This window comes from Coccinella septempunctata, chromosome 4, assembly GCF_907165205.1.
Source record: "Coccinella septempunctata chromosome 4, icCocSept1.1, whole genome shotgun sequence".
Classification (NCBI taxonomy): Eukaryota; Metazoa; Arthropoda; class Insecta; order Coleoptera; family Coccinellidae; genus Coccinella; species Coccinella septempunctata.
Genome location: NC_058192.1, coordinates 10,027,583 through 10,052,297, shown reverse-complemented (window position 1 = coordinate 10,052,297; position 24,715 = coordinate 10,027,583). Strand labels below are relative to the sequence as shown.

General features: G+C 33.2%; 7 protein-coding genes and 1 long non-coding RNA gene across 15 annotated transcripts; 3 read left to right on the top strand and 5 right to left on the bottom strand.

The window, feature by feature from the left end:
- Positions 1 to 312: 312 nt before the first annotated feature.
- On the bottom strand, positions 313 to 896 carry LOC123311307 (small nuclear ribonucleoprotein F). Its single transcript, XM_044895198.1, has 2 exons — positions 588 to 896; positions 313 to 523 (listed from the first exon to the last, which is right to left on the bottom strand). Exons 1-2 carry the CDS (start codon positions 760 to 762, stop codon positions 432 to 434), a joined length of 267 nt encoding a protein of 88 aa, XP_044751133.1. The 5' UTR covers positions 763 to 896; the 3' UTR covers positions 313 to 431.
- Positions 897 to 1,772: 876 nt separating this feature from the next.
- LOC123311915 (calmodulin-like protein 4) lies at positions 1,773 to 2,806 on the bottom strand. The gene is made up of 4 exons (XM_044896042.1): positions 2,646 to 2,806; positions 2,564 to 2,594; positions 2,284 to 2,414; positions 1,773 to 2,233 (listed from the first exon to the last, which is right to left on the bottom strand). Exons 1-4 carry the CDS (start codon positions 2,646 to 2,648, stop codon positions 1,949 to 1,951), a joined length of 450 nt encoding a protein of 149 aa, XP_044751977.1. The 5' UTR covers positions 2,649 to 2,806; the 3' UTR covers positions 1,773 to 1,948.
- A 158-nt stretch (positions 2,807 to 2,964) lies between these two features.
- On the top strand, positions 2,965 to 5,203 carry LOC123311914 (mitochondrial coenzyme A transporter SLC25A42). Of its 4 annotated transcripts, none has more exons than XM_044896040.1 (8): positions 2,965 to 3,105; positions 3,180 to 3,370; positions 3,433 to 3,617; positions 3,846 to 4,031; positions 4,160 to 4,292; positions 4,350 to 4,482; positions 4,538 to 4,715; positions 4,929 to 5,203. In XM_044896040.1, exons 3-8 carry the CDS (start codon positions 3,469 to 3,471, stop codon positions 5,095 to 5,097), a joined length of 948 nt encoding a protein of 315 aa, XP_044751975.1. In that variant the 5' UTR covers positions 2,965 to 3,105; positions 3,180 to 3,370; positions 3,433 to 3,468; the 3' UTR covers positions 5,098 to 5,203. The 4 variants fall into 4 exon arrangements, with proteins under 4 accessions (XP_044751975.1, XP_044751973.1, XP_044751976.1 ...); XM_044896038.1 differs by having other exon boundaries at positions 3,177 to 3,370; XM_044896041.1 differs by lacking the exon at positions 3,180 to 3,370 and having other exon boundaries at positions 2,966 to 3,105.
- A 552-nt stretch (positions 5,204 to 5,755) lies between these two features.
- Positions 5,756 to 17,040, top strand: LOC123312582 (signal transducer and activator of transcription 5B). Of its 4 annotated transcripts, none has more exons than XM_044897086.1 (14): positions 5,756 to 5,962; positions 6,152 to 6,288; positions 6,345 to 6,518; positions 8,806 to 8,965; positions 9,150 to 9,231; positions 9,296 to 9,402; positions 9,632 to 9,810; positions 9,982 to 10,185; positions 10,297 to 10,765; positions 11,850 to 12,106; positions 12,662 to 12,786; positions 12,849 to 13,004; positions 13,094 to 13,244; positions 15,353 to 17,040. In XM_044897086.1, exons 2-14 carry the CDS (start codon positions 6,161 to 6,163, stop codon positions 15,483 to 15,485), a joined length of 2,325 nt encoding a protein of 774 aa, XP_044753021.1. In that variant the 5' UTR covers positions 5,756 to 5,962; positions 6,152 to 6,160; the 3' UTR covers positions 15,486 to 17,040. The 4 variants fall into 4 exon arrangements, with proteins under 4 accessions (XP_044753021.1, XP_044753024.1, XP_044753022.1 ...); XM_044897089.1 differs by lacking the exon at positions 15,353 to 17,040 and adding an exon at positions 14,527 to 15,123; XM_044897087.1 differs by lacking the exon at positions 15,353 to 17,040 and adding an exon at positions 13,308 to 13,556.
- Positions 11,219 to 11,553, bottom strand: LOC123312584. Its single transcript, XR_006537655.1, has 2 exons — positions 11,333 to 11,553; positions 11,219 to 11,275 (listed from the first exon to the last, which is right to left on the bottom strand). It is a non-coding gene; the product is annotated as an uncharacterized LOC123312584 (long non-coding RNA).
- Positions 17,039 to 19,468, bottom strand: LOC123312583 (solute carrier family 25 member 44). The gene is made up of 5 exons (XM_044897090.1): positions 19,000 to 19,468; positions 18,855 to 18,947; positions 18,599 to 18,798; positions 18,360 to 18,546; positions 17,039 to 17,838 (listed from the first exon to the last, which is right to left on the bottom strand). The coding sequence occupies exons 1-5, from the start codon at positions 19,199 to 19,201 to the stop codon at positions 17,519 to 17,521; spliced, it is 1,002 nt and encodes a 333-aa protein (XP_044753025.1). The 5' UTR covers positions 19,202 to 19,468; the 3' UTR covers positions 17,039 to 17,518.
- Positions 19,469 to 19,788: 320 nt separating this feature from the next.
- LOC123311525 (cilia- and flagella-associated protein 20-like) lies at positions 19,789 to 21,563 on the bottom strand. Of its 2 annotated transcripts, none has more exons than XM_044895553.1 (6): positions 21,404 to 21,563; positions 21,105 to 21,303; positions 20,799 to 20,948; positions 20,557 to 20,715; positions 20,118 to 20,402; positions 19,789 to 20,062 (listed from the first exon to the last, which is right to left on the bottom strand). In XM_044895553.1, the coding sequence occupies exons 1-6, from the start codon at positions 21,485 to 21,487 to the stop codon at positions 19,848 to 19,850; spliced, it is 1,092 nt and encodes a 363-aa protein (XP_044751488.1). In that variant the 5' UTR covers positions 21,488 to 21,563; the 3' UTR covers positions 19,789 to 19,847. The 2 variants fall into 2 exon arrangements, with proteins under 2 accessions (XP_044751488.1, XP_044751489.1); XM_044895554.1 differs by having other exon boundaries at positions 20,118 to 20,354.
- Positions 21,564 to 22,210: 647 nt separating this feature from the next.
- LOC123311040 (GPI transamidase component PIG-S) lies at positions 22,211 to 23,954 on the top strand. The gene is made up of 4 exons (XM_044894796.1): positions 22,211 to 22,332; positions 22,389 to 22,914; positions 23,279 to 23,755; positions 23,825 to 23,954. The coding sequence occupies exons 1-4, from the start codon at positions 22,278 to 22,280 to the stop codon at positions 23,931 to 23,933; spliced, it is 1,167 nt and encodes a 388-aa protein (XP_044750731.1). The 5' UTR covers positions 22,211 to 22,277; the 3' UTR covers positions 23,934 to 23,954.
- Positions 23,955 to 24,715: the final 761 nt, after the last annotated feature.

The following is a 24,715-nucleotide window of genomic DNA, read 5'->3' as shown; positions in this document are numbered from 1 at the left end:
TTAATGATTTTGGGTTGTGAAGGAAACAACAATAGAATTCTTGTTGCAAGTCTGGTGTTCAAGGATTAAAATATTCGCTTTTTAATTAAGTTTTATTGGAGGTCAGTTAGTTAATAGAAAATGTTTTTTACAGAACAAAATTTCATGAAAATTAAAACATCAATTTAATCTTTATTGCCATGAGCTTCTAATTGAAAAATTAAACTCAATATGTTTTTGGGGAATTATGAAGACACTTATCGAAATTGAATACTTCAATTCAGTTAACCAACATGAGTTTCATGTTTGCATGTATCTAGAAAAAAATAAACCTACACAAAATACCATATATTTTTCACATTATACAAAACACTGTTGTTCCACATTGTCCATATCATGCCAACAAAATCGTCTTGCTAGGAATCATTAGTTATCAAAACAAAATACATATTTCAATCCTTGGTCTCCCCTTCTTCATCCTCCTCCTCCACTCCTCTTATGAATAAAATGTTGTTACATCTAACTAAAACTTCACCCAGCATCCCTGTAAAGAAGAATAAACATATTTTAATGAAGTTGATCCTAATAATGAACTTGACTCTATTTACCTGAGGAGGATCCATCTATGAATTCTTCTGTTTGCGCAAGTTGTAAATTCATGTACCCATCAGTAGAAACAAGATAGCCTTTATATTCATGGCCCCATTTAAGTTTAACCATCACAGCTTTACCAGTCAAACTATTGAGGAAAGGTTTTGGATTTATTGGCATAGCAGTCGACATTTTGTGGCGAGTTTTTTGGCACAACGAAGAAATAAGAAAATTTAATTAATATAATAAACTCCGAAGATCTTTGCTGAAAAGCGTCTCTGTAACCAAACAAACGTCTCTGCAATTAACCTCAAAATCGGTGATCACAAAATTATTATTAGGTTGAGAAAGAAAAGGAAACCATGGAGGAAACATAGAATCATATTGTGTTCTATGCTTGAGGTAATCACTGTTTATGGTAGAGATATCTCCATGGCATAAAGACTCAGATCAATAAAAAATATTGATCTGAGATCTGAGCCTAAAGCGCAATCGGTAATGCACAAAATATTATTCTTTGTAATATCTTTGGTAATGCACATTTAGGATAAAGCGGACCATAGACATTGAGACTCAATGTCTATGAAACGGACAAAATAATGACAAAATACATTGAACTCTATGGGTTCCCATAGAGTTCAATGACAAAATACGACCACTACTGCCATCTATCCTCCAAATTTAACAGCTCTCTGATCCCGTTCACAGAGACCATCTCCTTTCTTTTGCATAAAAAGTGTAGCACTTTTCTACACTCGATTTTAGCAGAGTTCCTCTTTGATTTTAGTATTCGTTTGCTGATTGAATTTACACCAGTGTAGAGGAGGTTTAGTTTATCTAAATCTCCTTTTGACTATGTGTAGATAAACTACACTTCCTCTACACTGTAAATCAAATCGAGTGTAGAAAAGTGTTTAACTTCTTATGCAAACGAAAGGACCTATTTACTTCACCCTGATGGTAGATACATCTACGACCCTGATCAAACTTTTCCGATTGAAAATGAGTTCTTATTAAATGATCGTACTATACCTACCCTCCATAAATCATACTCGTGAAGGAAAAATGAAGAGTAATCATAATTTTTTAGCTAAATTCAAGCATAGATATATCCTAGGAAAGTACTTGATAAAACAAAAATACTTTCACAAAACAATTCTTCATAAAATGAAAGGATCAAATCAAATTAAAATGTATATAAAAAATTTTAAAATATTTATTAGGTAAATGTGTAAAATGCATATAAATAGGACAATTCATGTCAAAACACAGATATATAAATAAAAAGTATCTAACAATTAATATACCATCTAAAACTTGTAAACGCCACCAAAAATCCCTGATCATGTGCTATAATGTGAAAAAATCAGAAATGTACTCAATAATAATCTGGAATAGGAGCACATGCTATTTTAACAAACTCTTCATATTTAACCATACTATTATTTGTGATGTTGGCCTCCCTGAAGATCCTATCAACTTCTTTTGATGACAAACACTCTCCCCAATTTTGGAGCATATGACGTAGCTGCTTTGCTGATATCAAGCCTTTACCTGAACTATCACCTGCTTTGAAGGCATCCACTATTTCCTTTGGCAAATTTTCTACCCTTGAATGGATATGCATAACTTCAAGGAAATCGGCAAAACTCATTTTTCCACCCTACAAAATGTACCTTTAAAAGTCATAAAGCGAAAAGACCACGTCAATACCTTCTGTTTAAGATAACCAGCTAATTCTGAAATAGTCGGGGCTAATCCCAAACTCCTCATTATAACTGTCAACTCATCTAGAGATTTTATATGTCCAGATCGAGCAAACAAATAGAAACATTCCCTAAATTCTAAAAGAGAATAAATATTTTTTTAATAAAAAAAGACGAATAATCCCATCACTACAAAACTACTACTTAAAACCTTAAAAAGTATAGGAGTTCTAGCGTCGAAGTATTAATTCAATCAACGCTTGTAGCATAAAACCAATTTAACTCACCATCAATATCTTGTTCTTTGAAATATCTTGCCTGAAAAATGTACAGGAATTAAAACTAAATTTTCCAATCAAATCAACTTACCATTTTACTTATTTCAGTTCAACTCAACCAGTTTTTCACAATGGTTAACCGATTAGATAAGATAAAAAATGTGTTTTATAGGAGAACGAGTGAAGTCCTAGGCTTTATATCACAAAATTAATTTCGACCGAAGAAAAATGAAAAATTTCTAAAACACGGATATATCAGCTGTCAAAATAAAAATTAATTAAAGAATTAACAGTGCTGCCAACATCTCATCCATTAATAATCACAGATTACAGTGATTAATAATAATCAAAATCGATAACAGACTGTTAATAATTCAATAATTGTAGATGTGATCAATAAAAGTCATATCATGTTCATTTTATGATCATCAGCAGTCAATTCCTTTTTCAACAGGCAAATAAATTCCTGAAGGAAAGCTTACAAATGTGTCAGTTACGTCAAATTATGTTGATAAAAATGTGATAATTGCTCATACCGATTACCGAATATAGTAGGTAAAATATTTCATTATTCATTGATTAATGTTTATTAATCGACCTATTGAATAATTCTATTTTCAAGTAGGTTGAAATTTGAACCAATTGATACAAATTCGAAAACTGTACTTCGACGGAAAGGTTATCTTCATTCTTCACATTGCCTTGCTATTTTTTTTTAAGCGTATATGTTTGTTCCATAATTCAAAATTACCACGAAAGTATATCGAACTCTGAACGTTCAGGGATTATTATCAAGGACATTCTCGTTCAAATTAGGTAACTCCTTAAATTTGCAAGAAATGTTCTGTTAACTGAATTTAATTGTTCTTTTGTTGTAGTTTTAAACAAATATGCCTTGATGAAAGTCGTCCAATATGGCAATTAAAGGCCATAATCATAAGACGGGTGAATTAAATAACGCAACTAAAATTTTAACTAGTTTAACAGCAGGAGCTATAGCTGGGGCCTTGGCAAAAACCACTATTGCTCCACTCGATAGAACAAAAATAAATTTTCAGATAGGGTAAATAGGTCACTATAGCTTCTAAATAATTTTTTAAGCATGTACCTATATTAACTTTGAAACAGCTTCTAATGTGTCATGAAAAATTTCATTTTTGGTGTTTGGATTAAGGTTTGGGTGCTTCTGCTTCAGTGTGAAAATTAACGTCGTTTTCCATTAAGGTTTTACGTCTTACATTCTTCAAGTGTCTTACTAGGTTTTCTGTAAATTATTTATTATTTGTTTTAGAAAAAATCCTTATTCTACTAGAAAGGCTCTGAAATTTTTGAAACAGACTTATAAACAAGAAGGATTTATAGCATTATGGAGAGGAAACAGTGCAACAATGGCAAGGATTGTCCCTTATGCTGCTATACAATTTACTGCTCACGAAGAATGGAAAAAGGTGTTGGGAGTAGATGGCTCCAGGGGGAAGTGAGTTACTTTCAAATATACCAAACTAGTGACTATGTTACCTTTCACTCTTCTTTTCAATATCATATCGATTTCAAAATCAAATCAGGTTTGTGAATTAAGTTACAAATATTGATCTTTACTCATAGAGAATCACCGAAAAAATTGTTTCTGGCTGGTTCCCTAGCAGGAGTCACATCCCAGTCCCTTACATACCCACTTGATCTGGCAAGAGCTCGCATGGCAGTTACAAAAAAAATTGAATATGCAACACTAAGAGAGGTATAGTATAACTGGTATTCCAATCGCAATTTCTACTAAACAAACTTTAAATTACAGGTGTTTGTCAAGGTTTACAAGGAAGAAGGATTAAGGGCTTTTTATAAAGGTTACATTTCTACAATAGCTGGAGTTATACCATATGCTGGAGTGTCATTTTTCACATATGATACGCTCAAGCAAATCTATAAGGGTATGACAGTAGGCTCATCTAGATTTGATATTTTTCATATACATGATTGTTGCAGATAAGTTTGAAGAAAAATATTCTGGATTTTATCCACTTGTTTCTTTGTTCATGGGAGCATGCGCCGGTATGCTTGGCCAGACTAGCAGTTATCCACTTGATATTATAAGGAGAAGAATGCAAACAGATACTCAGGGAAGATATCCAACTATAAAAGCAACCATTTTATATATGCATAGGTAAATATGAACACATATATCAGAAGGGAGATCTTGAAAGCAGCTCTTTATTCTGAAAAAAAAAAAATCTCGCAAAAAAATTACATAAAATCCATTTCAGAGGACATAGATTCAGAATCCATTAAAAAAATTGATACTAAGAAACCTATTTTGGTAGAAATCAGAAAAACTAGTTATTAAAATTTTTGTTATTTTGAGTTATATATTTTTCAGGACAGAGGGTTTATGGAGAGCATTATACAAAGGACTATCCATGAATTGGATCAAAGGCCCAATTGCGGTTGGAATTAGTTATGCGACTTATGACAATACTAAAGAATCGTTACGTGCCTTTCTTATTGATAAACAGAATAAAAAAATTTCTGTTGAGAAACCTGTTTAATTATATACAATAAACATCTCAATCGATATTGTCAATAAATGTTAATGTTAGTGGATTTTACTCCTTGTTGATTATTTGTTTAGTGTAATAAATTCTTGTTTTGCAATTTGTTTCGTTTTTTATTAACATATTATTTTAAAGTGCATTCCAAAAATTATGTGAATTACTGCAGTGCCTTCAATCGAGCCATTTACATAGTTTAATACTGGTAAATGTGATACTATATTGAAATTGAAAAAGACCTACAAGTGGAAAGAGCACCTAATGGGGGAGACCCTCTATAATGCCCTTTTCTACCATGATAGCTCATTTATGGTATGCCCATATATTTCATTTTCTTTGGGTACGCCACTGGCACCGAACAGTTTTGTTTGATTTCATTTTATCCATTGAACTAAAGAAGTAGTTTAGTTCAATGATTTTATCACATAGCAAAGAAAAAGAATTAATCCTTGTATAGAGCCAGAGATATAGATTCTATATCTCTGGCAAAGAGTAACAACTCTTTGTCTCTGGTATAGAGAGATGAGAAATGAAAAAAAGAGTTAATCTGTAATTTTAGTGTTCTATGTGCGAAAGTCTAATCTGTCAATCACAGAACACTAATATCACAGATTACTCTGTAATCTGTGACTAATATGTTTTTTTTGTAAATTGTTTGCGACGTAGTTCTCTTGCGAATGTGTAATAACAAAGCGACAACATAGAGTAGTGAAAAAAACCTCTGATTTTTGCGTTGTGATTGCAGGCCTGGGATTTCGCGAATTTTGTAATAATTGAAATGGCTACTGTCTAAATGAGTCATCTGATGATAATCAAAGTTGAGTTTTGAGACCTGTGAACAAGTGTGTTTGTCTTTTTATCAGTAAGTTTCATTTGGATTGTTATAAACCGAATATTGTAGGCAACCTCAAAAAACACTTTCAAGTGACCTTGGTAGCAATTCTTTCTAGTACTGATATTGTTTGCGTTTTTCCAACGAATGAATGGCAAATTTGCGCAGCTCATGAAGTTAAAAATATTGAAAACACTTGATTTTGCAAATCGTTTCTAGGTTAAGAAAATGTCGCTTTGGGCTAAAGCTCAGCAACTTCCTTCTGAGAGTATCCAGCAAATTTATGCCATATATGGGGATCACTTCCCCATCGAAGTTAGACATTGCTTAGCCCAATATATTGAGGAGAAATTTTGGTAAGTAATATGCTTCATTTTGATTATGTGGACTTCACCGTATTTTATCATTTTAGGTCTAATCTAGAACCTCAACCGGATAACCCCCAACATGAACAATATGTGGCAGGACTTGTGAGTTCATTAATTCAAGAGATTGAAAATAAAGCATCTATGGTTGATGGACCAGATATCTTTTTGATTAAACCCAAGTTAGCTCAGGCGGCAATTATGTTTCGCCAAAGATACAGGTATGTTTTTTCACTATAATAACTTTATTTCTCAAATAGAGTAACCCTAACATAAAGTAATCTAAAATAAACAGTAATACACTTGAAATATTATCGTGAAAAAGTTTAAAGGCTCCTAATGTTTTAACAAAGTTTGAAGAAAAAAAGAAATCATCAACCACACCTCCATAAACAGCAAAAAAAGAAAAAGGAAATCCCATTTAGTCTAATTATCCTTCCTAACTGTGTCCACTTCTGAGGTGACGGGATAAATTTACTCTGAACGAAGAAATGGAGCGAGAGGTCTTAATATCCACAGGCAATCTATTGAAAAAATCAAATCCCCCGAAGAAAATAGAATTCATGGCAGCAGCATTGCATGTTTTCCTTATGTATATATTACAATTGTTTCTTGTTGGATAACCATGCACTTCCCATCCATAGGTAATGAATTTTCTCAGGTAAGGTGATGAAGTGCCATGCAGAATCTTAAAAACAAACAACAATGTCATGTAGTGTAATCTCTGCTCGACATTTATCCATTGCAACGACTCAAACATGCATGTGACAGGTGTAAGCCTGCCACACTTTAGTATGATCTGCATTCCCCTGTTCTGCAACTTCTGCAGTTCATTTTTCTGAGTTTTATTAAATAGGAACAACACTGATGGGCAATAATCGAAATAAGGCTGAACAATTCCCCCCTCACAGGAATAGCCCTTTCTGAATCCCGACTGATTCTGATGAATAATATTATTTCTCTCAATGATCTGGTTATAGACAGCAATTAAGTATTTTTTTTAATAAGGGAAGTGTATTAATAGGATGAAACTCTTCAGCTCTATCAGTATTGGATATTTTGGGAATTGGTATTATCGTACTAATTTTTAATTTGTCCGGAATCTTAGCAGTTGTGAAGGATGTATTAACCCTCACACAGATTTCTGAACCTCTTACAGAGTGAAACACTATCATTAGTTTTATGACAAAAACTTACTGACAATAGGGAATGATCACTTATTTTGGGAGTTCTGTGCACAAGTGCAGCAGCAATGCCACTATTATTACTAGTACATGGTCCACCAATGTAGAAGATTGATCTGTTATCCTAGTAGGTGAAGTAATCATTTGTTGAATTCCATATTCTAAAAGAAGATATTTAAATTTCCCGGCATAAAAAGAATCACCCAAAAGGTCAAAATTAAAGTCCCCAACAACAACACAACGTGATTTAGGAATGAAATAATTTTCACATAAGTTCTCGAATTCTTCCAAAAATAGTGCACTCGAACTTGATGGCTATCTATAAATGCACCCAATTGTGTACTTGCAATCATTTATCCTTATCTTGGCCGTCTTACACCAGAAAACTCCATTCAAAAAACAAGATTTTTCATATAAACAAATTATATCTTCTCTAATGTATATGATAACACCACCCGTATGCCTATCACTATCACATCGTAAAACATTGTATCCCTGCAGTGCTATTTCAGACTGTTCAATGTCCTCAGTAACTCTAGTCTCACTAACACATATGATCTTGGGATTATGACACAACAAAGAAATTCTCACTTGATCCATCTTATTCAAAATACTTTGCGAATTGAGTTAGATGAAATCGACATTGTACAGAATGCTGGGACATCTACCTAGTTTTTTCTATTGTTCTTAAAAGATTCCTTCTTAACAATCGTTGGCCCGCCGAAATCAATTCATTGAGTTCTGACTTAATCTTTCTATAATACTCCTGCTGTGCCTTAGTTTGATCGGAAACAATCTTTATTCCACTTTGTCTCTCAAGCTTATGTTTTAGGATTCTCTTAGCTTCCATAGTCGACTTTAGAACAACCTTTATTGGGCGAACCCTGTCCTTATCAAATTTACCAAGTCTGAAGGAGTTCACAATTTCTACATCTGAGCCTTAAAAGGGTAAGGAGAAAAACAAAGGAGACAACGGTTCAGTGTTGGGCAGTTTATACCGATTCTAGCAAGCGAAACAACGAGCATATGAATACCCGCGCTACCATATGCGTATGTTAACGCCGATAAGAAAGAAAACAAACAAATCGGACCCAAAGCGAAGATACAACTCACTTTTATTATCAGGGATTTCCCTCTTACTATCGAGAAAACGAGAAACAAACAACTCCCACCTTAGCCTTCAATTGAACAAACTCAAAATAGAAGCTCAGAGAAACAAACCGACAAAATCGCTAAAAAAGCGGAGCAACTCAAAATTCATGTACACTGTACCACATGGACGCATAATCAATATGTGTTTATAGTAAATTTAATTTTTTTGTAGTGCCAACCCTATGCAACTTTTTACATATGTCCGACAATGTCTTGCTACTGAATTTGGCATCATACAACAGGCTAGTGGTGAAATTGTTCCAGGTTTAACGATGGAGAATTCTGGAGCTGAAACTTTGCACAAAATCGATATTTTGAAGAGAAGGACACAGGTGAGTTATTCAACTTTGATGTGTGTTTTGAAGATTGATTGGGGTCTCTATATCTAATTGTGCATGGCAGGTTTGCTCGAATATTTCAAACTTTCAATTTCCAATGAGGGTAAAAAGATTTGAAGAGTTCTTGGTAGAATGAATGCAATCTTAGTGTATCTAAAATCATCCTTATTTTTCCTAGGATACTGCAGCAGATTTGAGACGTATGGAAGAAGATCAAGAAGCTTTTGCCATTCAATACCATGAATGTACTAAAATAAAGGGTAGGAATTATTTGTTTCGTTTGTCCTTCAATAATATTCAAACTAATTTTAAATGAAATTTCAGCTCATTTACAACAGTTGATTAGTCAACCTAACAGTCCTACGACTGCTCAAAATATCCAGAAATTGACACTACAAAAGGAAACTTTGGAACAAGGACTCAATCAGAGGGTAAGTGAAATCTCGCATTTCATTTTAGAGTTGCATCAGGTGAATATGTTCATCTATAATCTATTGAACATATGTAATTCAAAATTTCGAAGATTTTCAATAATTCTACAATATAACTTTGAATTCAAAAGATTGGATCTCATTGAATTGGCGATGTATTAGTTTTTGATAACTGAATGAATCATGAACATTTAGTGGAAAATGAAATATTGCAATTTTTCAATTTCAGGTGGCAGGTTTAATGCAATTACGTTTAGCTTTGAGTGATAAGTTAAAAGAAACCGTGCAATTGTTGAATCAACTTCAGACACATGTATTAGATGAAGAACTGATAAGGTGGAAAAGGGAACAGCAACTAGCTGGAAATGGTGTGATATTCAATAGTAATCTAGATACTATCCAAGAATGGTAAGATATATATGTTGCACTTAATGTGAAGTTTATAGGGGGAAGATCTAGTAGAAAATGCCTACCTCAATAATTCATTAGAAAAAAATTGAGTCAAGCTGCTATACCTCATTAACTCAGTTGTTGAGGACAGCAACTCCAGTGGCTATTTATGACTAAAAAAATTTTCAGGTGTGAAGCATTGGCAGAATTAATTTGGTTGAATCGACAGCAGCTCAAGGAAATGGAGAGATTGAAGGCAAAATTAGCGTTAGATTCATTTCCTGACGTGCTACCTCAACTTTTAGCTGATATAACTCAATTATTATCATCTTTGGTTACTTCAACTTTCATTATTGAAAAACAGCCCCCTCAAGTTATGAAAACGAATACAAGGTATTTGCAGTTATCATTAATGAAGAATTAATTTGCTCTTAAGTTCAGTTCAAGTTTAGAATGGGTGTATTTTTTCATAGATGTTGAGAAAAAATGTCTTTTTTTTTTCAGATTTACCGCAACTGTCCGTTTATTGGTAGGTGGTAAACTGAATGTGCACATGACCCCGCCACAGGTTAAAGTCACAATTATCTCAGAGGCGCAGGCCAACCTGCTTCTTAAAAGCGACAAATTGAGCAAAAATGGCGAATCAAGTGGAGAGATACTAAATAATACTGGCACAATGGAGTACCAACAAGCTACCAGGCAACTGTCTGTCAGCTTCAGGAATATGCAGTTGAAAAAAATCAAAAGAGCCGAGAAGAAAGGTACAGAGAGTGTGATGGATGAGAAGTTTTCACTTCTCTTTCAATCTCATTTCAATGTCGGAGGTGGGGAACTTATGTTCCAAGTATGGACTTTGAGCTTGCCAGTAGTGGTCATTGTTCATGGGAATCAAGAGCCTCATGCCTGGGCTACGGTTACATGGGATAATGCTTTTAGTGAGGCGGGGAGAGTTCCATTTGCTGTACCAGACAAGGTAATTCCAAATTATATTGATATATATTTATAATGCTCAACAATTATTACAGATCACATATAAATTTTTTTCTATTTGTCACTTTTGTTGAATTATCTGGAACATCTGTTATGCATGTGTTTTTTCAGAAAAAACTGGGGTATTTTAATCTTAAAATACCCCGGTTTTATCATATTCTTTTACTTTATCATGCTTTTGTCCTCTGATTCAATGTAGTAGGATGTGCAGATGGTGGCATAAAAAACATTTGGCATTTGTTGCTGAACCTGTTTTTTCTTGTTTGAACACATAAACTTTATCCGGACTTTCCCATTATTCATTTTTTTCTCTGTTATTCAAACCTACAATTTCTCATATTTTCTATTTAAAATTTTTCAGAATGCAAATATTAGTGTCCACCACAATAATTAATAAATTGATAACTGTATTTTGCGGGATAAGGACAAACTCTCAAAAGATCTTAAAGTATATTCAGCAACGTTTCGCAAACTCTCGTTTGCTTCATCAGGCCTAAAAATATTATAAAAATGTCATACAAAACACTTACAGTAAAATATAAATAAATACCTCTATACTATAAATAAGACATTCAGATGTAAAAACTTTAAAAAAAAAACCGACGGCATCAACTGTATATTCCACGTCAAATCACAAAAAACAGCTTAAAATACTAAAAGTTTGGCTAAAATTCATTTGGAAAATTCCAGAATATTTACATCTAAAATAAATCACAGGAAAACATAACCTGAAAACACAACAAAACAAACCAATACAGTAAAACAATATCAAGGTTGTCAACATTTTTATAATATTTTTAGGCCTGATGAAGCAAACGAGAGTTTGCGAAACGTTGCTGAATATACTTTAAGATCTTTTGAGAGTTTGTCCTTATCCCGCAAAATACAGTTATCAATTTATTAAAATTTTTCTATGAACTCTGCATTCTTCTTTGAAAAATTAGGAATATGAATGATCAAAATAAACATCTTGAAGAAAATATTCCTGAAATACTTTGGGGGGGGGGGGGGGGGGGGGGTGTCAGTTGTCCCAGTGTAATTTGAGTACTCATCTATTTTCTCAATAGGTCCAGTGGAATAAAGTTGCCGAGACTCTTTCATTGAAATTCAGAGCAGCTACAGGTCGTCCTTTGACCGAGGATAATTTGAGGTTCTTGGCTGAAAAAGCTTTTCGCGGCAATTACAATGAATCGCAAAACCCTATGCTGACCTGGGCTCAATTCTGCAAAGAGCCGTTATCTGAAAGGAATTTCACATTCTGGGAGTGGTTCTACGCCATCATGAAGCTCACAAGAGAACATTTGAGAGGCCCATGGGTTGATGGGTAAGTGGATCTTTTAATTTTTAATCTTGGCTTATTTGAAATATCGGTTCAGGCCTAAAATGAATAGATATCGATTGAAATTTATTCTGGGAGGATTTTGCATCTCTTCATAAACTTTTTAGGGTTTTCACTCCCAATCTCTGAAACAAAATCAATTAAAAATGAAATCAACGATTTGCTCCTGCGTAAATTCTTGCACTAATTTGTCAGGAGCAAATTAACTAGAAAAAATTGTTGCCTGACAATGAACTCAAAATAAATAACGTTGAAATTATAATTCTTTGTATCGTTTCAGAGTCTATATCAGACTCCTTCATCAGACGAAAAATCTATCTTTGAAAATCTTCTGAATTGTGGCTTTTGTTTGACATTAATTGGGAGTGAAAACCCTAAAAAGTTTATGAAGAGATCTAAAATGAATAGGTTTTAAAATTCATTCAGGCCTAAAATGAATAGGTTTTAAAATTTATTCAGTTCAGTTTATAATATCTATATCAAGAACTTATAGTTTTCAGGGGATTCTTCCATAACAAATAGATGAATTTATCTTTTCAGGTTGATAATGGGCTTTGTTAGAAAGAAGCAAGCTGAAGAAATGTTGTTGAGTTGTGCTGCTGGAACTTTCCTGTTGAGGTTTTCAGACAGCGAATTAGGAGGTATTACTATAGCCTGGATTTCAGGTAATACATGAACTTTTCATTCCTTGCTAGGGTATTTTCATTAAAATTTCGAATTTTTTCAGATAATGGTGAAGTGTTCAGTCTGCAGCCCTTCACAGCAAAAGACTTTGCTATAAGGACACTAGGAGATAGAATATCAGATTTGAATCACTTAGTTTCTTTGTATCCAGACATTGCAAAAGATATATCTTTCCAGAAGTACTACACACCATATCAAAGTGAGTGAAATCGACTATTTTCGAAAATTCGAAAATTTGTTGTAAATTTTGGTCGAAAAGATTCACTATTGGTTTTTCTTGAATTACAGGCAGTGAGCAAACATCGATAAATGGTTATGTTAAACCAGTACTAAAAACCCACCTGCCTGGGTGGAGTGATAATAGCTATCCTAACACCCCACACCACCCGTTCATGCAGTCCCCCGATCCCTCCAGGGATACGCCATCTGTGGCTAGTAGGTGAGTGAGCATAGTTTTGTCAGTTGATAGTTTGACTGGTCTATTAGTAATTTTGTATCTTAGTTTTCAGAACATGATAGAACTGTAGTTGGATTCTTATTGTTGATTCATTTTGATTTTTCCAAATTGCCATACGCAAGATACATGCTTTATATGAATGAGTATTCCTTAAGTGATATAGCCGAATTCATAGCATTTATACGTTTTTAAAATCGATTAGATTCAATTCAATTGAAAGTTGACGATAAGTTTTATATTTAATTCTTAGTGCTTTTTATATTTGATTATATTTTATATAAATGATTTTGAATTTGTATGTTTTTTATTAATAATCGTTCATCTTCATCGTCATCATTCAAGTTCTTCTTATTTTCATGCTTTTTTTTTTCCATAATAGATGAAACTAGAGGAGAGAAAGAACAATGGCTATTATTGTTTACTTTTCATATTTTGATGCATTTTGTTCAGATTGAGTAAAAAGAATCCAATGTAAATGTATAGTTGCAAAAAAACTTGAGGGGTGATTCCTTGTCAGAAATTAGTGTGGCTCTTTCATAAAAATTCGAGCACCCCATGCTAAGATCAGCCTCCTAAAGATGGCACTTGAAAACTAATTTTATTTTGTTCTTACTAATGAGAAAACTGTCAGAAATGAAAATGAGGACTTTCTATGGGAGGAAGAAGTCAATCAAAAATATTTTGGTGGTATTCCTCTAGAATATCAGCAGACATCAACCTACTAGGTAAATTTCCGAAGATAATTCTAGTCCATATGACTCATGCTGCGTACATGTTTGTAAATAATTTTTTTTCTTCAAAAACTGTTGCTTTTTAGTTGCCATCTTCAGAGAGCTGTATCTAAGCAGGGGCTGCTAAAAAATCCATATGAAAGACCCACACTTGATTTTTTCGCAACCATTCATTTAAGCCCTGTATATTTTCCAAAAAACTTATCATTATAAGTTTTTTGCCCATTGGCAATCCTGGTAGGACACCCTAAGCTTCAAAAAAATCTGTGATATCGTGTTTCAATTAGTCTATAATATATATTATCCTTTGCATGAATATAGTTTTCCAAATTATATATTTTCCAGTTCTAGCAGTAGAATTTTCATGTAAAGTATTTGATCATTTAAATTCTAACCTCTAATAAAAATTTGCCATCATAACTGCAATTTGGTATTGATTGGCACTTAGTACAGAAGTGAAAAGATTTCTTTCATTTCTTATTTTATTCTCCTCTGATTATAGTTTTCCGAATTTCTTTCATTTTCATCTTTAGTTTTTAGATATCATTATCATCACCTCCATCATTCTCCATACCCTGAGCAATATGAGCAATTGAATGAAATCAAAAAAATTGATGCAGTGAAATATCTCCTTGACATCAGGAAATGAATTGGATACTGTGATAATTTATTTTATTTTGAATAACAAAAAGAAATGTCGAAAAAAATTAATACTTCCTGTTGTTAAGTGATATTATACAAATAGGTTTGCTCTTATGTTAGCTAATTGTGGTGATATAATGTGCTATATTTCGGTAATTTTTTTGATCCTGGAAAAATATCATCTCAAATTCATTTAATTCAAATGTGGTTTTCTCAACTTCTTGTATTCCTAATGGGGTTATTTCTTCTATTTTATTCTAGAAAGTTGATTCGTAATTTTCCATCAAATCTGCATTTCCTTCTCTACCTTGTTTAAAAAGTGATTTTTCTACAATTTTATATGTTAATTTGTTTTATTTTGGTGTTTAATAACTATCTATTTTTAATTATTTACTCAAAAATCAGAACTCATTCTCTTCAGAATATTTTTTGCAACCTGATAATAAATTGTGATTGACGTTGATATGTATTGTGTGAAATAGAAAGGCTAAGGATTAAGTAAGTGAAAATTAGAGGTATTTTTCTAAAATAACATCAATTCTTTTGATTTCATTCACTCAAAATTTTGTGGTAATTAATGCATGCTGCAATCAGACATAACCAGACACATTTGCAACAAAACATTTTATTACCATTTGTTTCAATGAGTCATCAAGCCATGTTTTGCTTTTGGTTGGTCTGAGTTGCAGTATGTCATGTCTGGTTATATCTGTGCAGCTATGCTGGTTCGATTGCCACAACTGCAACATGTACGGCTGGAATGGACTACCTGGATTCGTTTGACGAGAACAGCATCGATATAAATAACCTGGTCAATCTCAACGAGTTGATGCACGGATATAAGCAGTGAGATTTTTTCGGACCGTTGGAAGGCTGCAAGAAAGTTGGAACAGGGCTGGATGACTGCCACTTTGTGCCAGAGGAAGAGGGAAGATATGTTCAATAATTTGATATTCTACAACCTAATGAACAACAAGAAAAGAAAATCCTAAATTCAATTCGGTAAATGTTGTTTTTTTGTTATATCAAGAAATTATCGTGACACTTGAACCGCCAAATTCGAATTGAAGAACAATTATTCATTTTCAATTAATTTAAACAAATTAGCTCGAAAATGTCTTCATTGTTTTTTTTTATATGTGATAATTTATTCAAATATTGAATGCATGTTCCGTAAAGTCTCAGGATTTTTTACTGTAGTGCAAATTTTATGTGTGCGAAACACGTTTTCATTGAACTTGTGGATTTTTAGAATATTGAACTTCCTCAGAGGAGCCTTTCACGTGAGTGATTATGCAAATGTTTGTATTATCCAAGCACAAAAATTGTTTCCACGAATTTTACACACATAAATCGGTGTTTATGTGCCATAATTTCATTAGAACGCAGTGCAATGATTTCAAACTGTTTCAGTTTCGCAATAAGCATTTATTTTAATTTTGATATTTTATTGGTATTACCATTTATCAAATGGCAGGTTATATCTTTTAAAAAGATTCTACCAGGTTTATTTTCACTAACCAATATAATATCACTTGAATATTATATATTGTTAATGTACAATTTATTTTTGAATATCTGTGAGTACAAAGAATCATTTGTCTATTTACAGAATTTGAGATTCTAATTCTATTGAATAACATTTGCTCATTCTTTTTTTTTTAATTATGACTTATGGTGCTTTTTTCATAGTTTTAATTTAGATTTAGACAACAATAATATCAGCACAGCAATTAGACAATCTTCCATATTTGAAATATTGTGATGAAACCACTTTTAAAAAATCAAAATCATCGTATATTGTAACCGTCCTTGTAGTGTACCTTATAGCCTCTATAGAATTTTTCGGAATTGAGAATATATTGATAAATGTGAAGAATTATTCTAATGTTAATGTTTTACATAAATAAAACAAACTAACCTTTTTTATTTGCTAGTGCTTCTAATATAGAAACCCCAGGTGCCTTTTGTTGTGAATTTTATCAAATAGATGGTTTTAAAAATAGTTAACTCAGTGATTGTTTTCGTCCCATTATATGTGATGTAATGATGGATGCAATTATTCAAAAATCTCCACTGGACGAAGTGGCAAAACTTTTTTATCATTGAAAGAATTTAATTACCATAAATTTTGTCACTTGGCAAATTAATGATTTAATTGAAATAAATTTTATATTGAATCTATTTTATATGTGATACTGAATTGACAAGTAATATGAAATTGGGTTATCAGAAACCAATCACTGAAATTTGTAAATACTTGAGATTTATCGCTTTAAAGCAATTGTAGCATAGCATATCAAGTCTATTTTGTCTGTAGAGATATTCTCTGCTTGCTCAGTCAATTATTTCTGTTTTACACTAAAACTCACATTGTGGTTGAATTGAATAAAAAGTAAAAAGTTGTTGGAATTGTTTATTCATTTTCGTCCTCGTCATTTATTGCATCTGCACCAGCAAGTTCGTTTACATATAATATTACAGCAATCACTCTTTACGAAGAATATCATTGCTTGAATCTCACTAAGACCAAAATTGGCTTACATCATTAAAAAATCGCTTCAGATTTTCAACCTGAATTATTTTCACAGATGAAAATGTTCAGAAATATACATAACACAGTGGCATTTTGTACTATTCTGGGTAAATTAAAACTAGTGAACAGATTGAAAACGTTTGGCGTGTTTAAAATCATAAACTTGCTGCCAAAATCAAATATTAATGTATATTCAGATCAAAGCACTTCACAAGTGAAGTGTACGATCTTTGAGGTATGTATTCACTACTTCCTAAATATTTCACTAACTGAAGTTTCAAATAAGAAACGATCATGAACTCATATTGTACTAAAAGTTTTTCCAAACTCCTCAACATTCCCGTCAATTACCATCTCACATATTCTTTATATTCTTCTTTAACAGATACGCGTTTTATCGTTTCATAACCTAAAATTATACCAAAACTATAACTAGCAGATTGTATCAGTCTTGCACTTAAACCCTTGGCAAACATTTTTAAGCCTTCTTCTTTCCACAGTCCTTTGAATGCTAGTGCCATGGAGTCAAATCTTTGAACTTGCATTCTTGTTCTCACAATATCCAAAGGGTTTGTGATGATAACAGTTGTGAAACCCCCTAGTGTCCCTGATATGGTTTGAATCAACAGTTGGGACACCCATACTGGTGCTATAGCAAACAGTTGATCTGAAATAAATAATTTTGATTTGAAAATTCCTTCAATCAGAAGAATTATCATTGTCTAGAGAGGAAAAGCTTAGCGTCTATAGAAATTTAGCATCCTAGTCAGTGGAAATTAACAAATATCTAATCAGAGATTAAAATTTGGGTAATAAATTTCTGGTTTAGATTCTCAAACCAAACAATAGAACAACCTGGTTGATTCACCAGCAATCCACCTGCTTGAGTACATGCAATATTCTTAAACATGAATTAAGCCAAAAATTCATCAAGAAACAAACCAACCAAGCTATTATGTAAATATCGTAGACCACTATGACCTCGGTGACTAGCCATCTGATTTTGAATTTAAAAAGTTAATTTATGATTGAAATAATAGAAGTATTTTTCTGAAATTCCCACATCCAAAAAATATATCATTGTTAAATAAGAAAATGTTACAGGGAATACACTAATCGAAAATCCTTATCTGAGTATATTGAACTTTGGAATAAGGTCCAAGAAGCATATATAGAACGAATATTTACCTTGATAAAGTTGATAGAAGCCCCACCATAGTGAGGAATTAGGAACATAAACTGATAAACTAGCAAAATACCCTCTATAAAAACCGCCAATACCATCTACTTTCAATATTTTTCTAATAACATCCATAGTTATTGCAAATTTACTTCTTCCTGGTGAAGCATCTATTTCCAATGGATTGAATGCAACCTAAAATCATAGTGAAATTAAACTGCAATCATTTCTGCTGAAACATTCTCACTTTCAATCCCTTATCCTTAACATTGTTTTGTAGACCCATCATCATCAAGTGTTGACTCAAAACATCAAATGGTACCACAATTGATTGACCTACTACACTTGCAGCTGCACCAGCAACAAAAGATCTCATTTTTGAATTCAGGATATCCCGTCTTGCTAAAATCTGCCTTGTATCCTCGTATATTGAAATATAAAAAACTCCTTGAATATGAAAACTGAGTTAGCTTGCATAGTTAAAATTTACTTCATAGACTTACCACTGACCAGCTGAATGGATGAAAGCCAAAAACCTCTATATAGACCAGAAAAACCTTCACCTTTGTATATTTTGACGTATGCATCTAGCATCCCTAAAAACAATCAACTGTAATGAATTATTAAAGATTTTTGAATGTTGAATACCGTTATATAAAGCATTATGTTTTTGTATTTGTAGTCTCGTTTTTATCAAAGTTAAAGGATATAATGCACAACGCACAGAAAATGAACTCAGTATCGACAAGGGGACAAATTTTACTTTGTCCATCATATCCCACTCTATAGACTTAATTATGAAGCCTGGGGGAAGTTTCTCCCCCATTGTACCCTCAACACTTGTCTTCATGAGTATTATGAGTATGTAATATGAAGAAATCGAAGAATAGATCTAGCCATCACTTTTGTTGATAGTTTGATGTAAATTCTTTGAGTGCATTATATCATTATTTAACGACTTGTACATTTTTCATGGTAGAATCTAGCCAATGTATGTTGTAAAAATTAGAAGAAAACTCAGAATATAACTGGCGTTTAAAAAAATATGAAGGAAGAATTTTGATGAAGACGAAAATGAAATCAAATCTGCTAAAAAGCATAGATCATTTCAGAGAAGTTCAACTGACGTTTCAGATTCTACTGACAGGCCAGAGACAATTCTCTATGACAGACTAGATGTCATCTGTCCACAAAACAACAACAAAGCAAAGAGTAACAAGAGTTGTTGTGTTACTCCAAAGATTAACTCCTCTTTGGTTACTCTTTGCATCCGTCCGTGCATTTTAGCAAAGAGGTTAATCTTTGATTTAAGTTGAGTTCACTTTATCCATAGAGAAAGGGAAAGAGTCTCTGACTTTATCCAAAGCGAAAAAACTTTTAGCTTTTAATCATATTAAGCAAATGCCAGTTCACAATTGAGATTCAGAACTCATCAAAGATTATTTCGAAATATATTGATACACAATGTCTTTATCATAATAAATTTCAGAAAGTATTTATCCTTCTATAGGGGCTTCTTCAGCCGGAGGTTCCGCAGCAGGCTGTTCTTCTGGAGGAGATTCTTCGGCTGTTGGCTCAGTACTTTCCGGCGGTGGCTCCGATTCTTCTTGTTCTGGTTGAACTTCTTGGGCAGCAGGAACTTCACTTCCAGGCAATCCCTCATTTTCTGGAACAGGTTCAGCTTCTGCGGTAGGTTCAGCGTCTTGCCCGGCTTAAAAAAAATCATGAATGTTTCTAAAATTCATGTAAACGGTTATCTTATATACCATCAGCTGGTTCTTCCTTTTCTGCTGTAGTTTCTTCAGGGGCCGCCTCTTCTTCTTTAGCCGCTTCTTCGGCCTCCTCTCCGGCTTTCGTTGCCTCTTGCGGTTCCTCGTGAGCTTCGGCAGTTGGTAAGGGTCCTTCATCTGGCGGAGCAGGGGTTTCAACTGGGGAAGGTGGTGCTCCGGAGGGAACTTCTTCAACTGCAGCTGCTTTTGTAGGTGCTTTCTTCTCCACCTTGCCTAAAAGATCATACCGTAGGCAAGTCCCGATGAAGTACACTGTCGTTACTATGCCAAGACCGGTCCAAATCAATTCGAAAGTATTGGAAGTGTGGTAGAAACCATAAAAAGTTTAATTGTTGAAGTTGATATTTTCCTTATATCCTATAGACTATTTCACTTGCCTGATTCCGCGAAAGAATCATTATTTTACATATCTTACCTTTCTCTCTTGCTTTAGCTTTGGTAGCTGCCGTCGGTAGGAAAAGTCTGAATTCATTCGGCATTTCGTCCTCACTGTAAAGGGTATCTGAGAAGTAGATACGCCTTATACGTACATTCGCATGCACTTGTACCCTGACTGTCTCTAAATACGTAGATCCTAGAATTATAATGTGTACCATATCATACCTGAGCTGCGAAATTCTTCATGGCGCAATCAGTACATGATGTTTTATTGCTCACCGTAAGCCCTTTTGGTGAAATCTGCTAGATTAAACTGCACTTGATTCCAACCATCACTCAAGCCGATAGGCATCGTCGTGCAAAATGGTCTCACCTTGGTAGTTGACTGAAAATTCGATACACGAAATCGACGACGAATATCTTTATCGTCTGGAAATAAAAAACCAATAGTAGCATATTTCCAATAACAAAAATCATTACGCAGATAAGAAATAAAGTTGAAAAAATAAATCTGCGAATAGTACTGAAAGCTATCCATTTATGAGGAAAAGAACTGTAAAGGGTAGAACTGAATTTTTGCTTTACCCAAAATTTGTATTTCGAACGTGAAATACTTCTTCATATTTTTTATTATCATCACGAGAAACGGCAATTTAATGGCTAGGGAAACTCGAGGTTTTTGAGGACATGTTATATATGTTGTGGCCACGTTGGTTCCTGCTATTTCAAGCACTAAAGACTTGACTTCCTCGTCAACAACTCTCCGAATATGCCCATTTTTCACCTATAAAATATATTGCGTAGAGAGTTGTCTTTGGCATCAACTTATTTTCTCTGTCAGGGCACACCGTAGCGAACCGTTGATCTTCATTAAAAAAAATTACCTCTTTGTTCCAGATGGACAAGGGTGCGCTACCAACGCTATAAAAGATTGAGATGAATCCGCTCTGAAAGGCATTTGCAAACATCACGACAAAATTGAGATATTTCTTTTGAACGGAATTGTCAAAACGTAAAGATTGTCTTCTATAAATTTTGATAATGATTGGTGAATTCCACAGATTTAGAAATAATTCAAATTCAGTAATTTTTTCATAAAATCGATTATCTATTGGATTGAAATTTATCTCTTGCCTTCACCAGAAAGGAACTTCTTTGGCTTTCTATTGATCCGCTCTGATAAAAACATTAACAGTATCATATATAGCTGTAATTAATTGTTGAAACAATTTATACATATTAAACATATGGTATATAACATATTCTCCTAAATGGAGAAAACTCAATTAGAGCTGTTAGAATAGTTCTGAAAAGTATGCAAGACGTCCTTTTTGACCTAATTCTTAAGCTGTATTCACAATCAATTCGCGGGCCGAAGTGCACTTCGGCACGAAATTTACCATTCGCAATAATCTTGGTACCAAATACTCAAATGAATCAAAAATGTAACTGATCAAAGCATAAGCATCAGCATCATCTATAGCCGGCACGAAATTCCTTGCCGAAGTGATAGTTTGCAACTTGCAAGAAATTTTGTCTTGGATTTCATTGTGAATGGTAACGGAGAACGCCATCTGCCGAAGTGCACTTCGGCCCGTGAATTGATTGTGAATGTAGCTTTAGCAAAGAGGAACTCTTTGGCATTAGTAAGTAAGTAGTAAAATTGTCTCTTTTCTATGTATTTATGGCTAGTCATATCTGTGATCTAACCATATTTTATAAATATAAACAATATAAACATCAATAACATTCAACAATATGACTGTGGAAAATGCTGGAGAAAAAGGGAAAAAGGAAATATTTCCTATTGAAGGTAATGAATCGAAAAGCCGGCAAATCAATGTTTACCTTTAAATCATGCCTTTCCAGACGAAAAAAGCAGCAGATATCGTACATACAGCATCTTGTCGTATTTTATAGTTCTAGTTATCATAGGTCTGCCAGTATGGTGGTACACAACTCGAGTTTATCGGGCAGATTTGCCTCTAACAAAAATGTCAAATTTAGAGCTAGAAAGTAAATTGGGCAAACAACTTGGAATACCGCTCAGTCTAGAATATGATATACTCATCACTGTTGTTAACCCAGAACCTCAGAATTTAGAATTAGCATTAGATACCAGGCAAGTTGGTGAAGCACTGGAACCGTTTTTGAAGAATATATCATCTGTTGCACAATTCACTGTTAAATCACAGTGGCTCTATTTGATAGATCTAGGTGTAGCACCTAAGAAGGTTGAAAATGGGTACCTCATTAGTGAGAAACAGTTGCCTCACATAATTACACCATTGGAAAAAAATTTATGGTCTCACATTTCTCCTAGGCCTTGCTTGAATTTGGTTCTTTACATTCCTCCCTGTTCATCCAGTCCACTGCATATTTATAAGAAAATTGGGTGAGTTTCATTGATCAGATATCAAATAATGAAAATGGATTCAGATAAGAAATACAGCCATAGTTTTGGTGTTATTTATTAGAGCACAAAATCTATTAAAATACTAGCAACTTGGTTATCACCTGTCAAAATGAAAATTTTGGGTTTGAAAAAATTAAATCAAATAATCTATTTCTCTATTGATTAAGTATATCAAAGATTCAAGTGCTATAATATCTAGATTTGTTGTTAATATGGAACAATTGATGCTGGAGAATTTGTGGGATTTATTGGAAAAATAATTGAAATAGCCCATCAAATCCTACAATATCTAAGTACAATTTTTTTGTATTCTTTTTAATTCAGTTTTGAAATTTTTACCCAGGAAAGAAAACATTAAATCTTCTTCAAATGCTATGCTAAGTCCCAGTTGGGGTGGAATCTATATTGTGAATCCTAGTATAGAAGAGTGTAGAAATGGGAAATTCCAGCCAAAGCTTGATAACATTGTATCAACTTTCATGACTCAATTGAAAATGATGTTTGACATCAAGGATTCTAGAAATTATGAGGATTTAAGAAGATTATACAAAAGGAAAGCTAGCAATATGATTGAATCTTCAAAAAGAACTCTGAAGTCCTTAGCCCAGCTGTTATCTGAAATAAATAGCATTGTTATTAGTGACGAAGTTGCAGAAAAAATTGAAATTTCTTTGGAGAGTGTAGAAAATGCTGAGCTTTATTTGAAGGCTGAAGAAATTGATCAAGCTTTGAAGTTTGCTAAAATTGCTTTCAATCATTCAGAAAAAGCCTTTGGGGATCCATCACTACTTGCCTTACTTTATTTTCCTGATGATCAAAAGTAAGTATTCTTGGTACAAATGATGAATATTCTTACATCAATCAACTACATTTATTCATCTTTTTACAGGTATGCTGTTTATATTCCCCTGTTTCTTCCCATTATGATACCTGTGCTAATGTCCCTTTTATCAGTGAAGAAAAAACTTTGGAATTCAAAGAAAATGAAAACAGAATGAGGATAATAAAGAATAATTTGATGTAATTGTATTATAATTTATCTTTGAAGGTTTATTTATGAAAAGTCCTGGAAACAGCATAGTGAGTATTTTTGGCCAAATTGGAACAGGTGTCTAGACATACAAGTGTGCCATCCCTAGTTGTAATTTTGCTATAGTGCTGAAGAGTCATTTCAAGATGTGTGGAAAAAGAATTGAGAGAATAATGCATATGGAAGTGGCAATTATCATCTACACATATTTCAATGTAATCAACCATTCTGTTGGTCATCAATTTAGAAGGCAGTTGATGGTTTATTTCCTTTGCATATAAATAAGAGTTTTTCAAAAAATATATACTCAAGTTCTAATAAGGAAAAATATTTTAGAGAACTATAGAAACCAAGTTAATGATTTCACTGTCAGTTCTGATTGAAGCTTGAAATGATGAATATTTAACGATTTCCAATTAGAAGAAAAAAGCAAAGGAATAATCTATCAATGAAAAAGATAATCTCTCATCATGATTTCTCGAATTGAAAATAGTCAAAAAAAATTTGAAACAGTCAATACACATTCAAATCTTTCCATCTCTGAATCTGTGAGGCCAACAAGAAAAAGAGGTGGTATCATCTTTATATGGCCACAAAGAAGAAAGTTCCATAAATACAGGGAATTAATCTTTTCTACTTGGTTCTTGACTCAATTATTTTATTGGATGCATCTTTTACAACTTCTCCCCACTGATCATGGTAAGAATATATGTATATTATTCCATGCCTAAAACTTCAGAATTTCAGTTC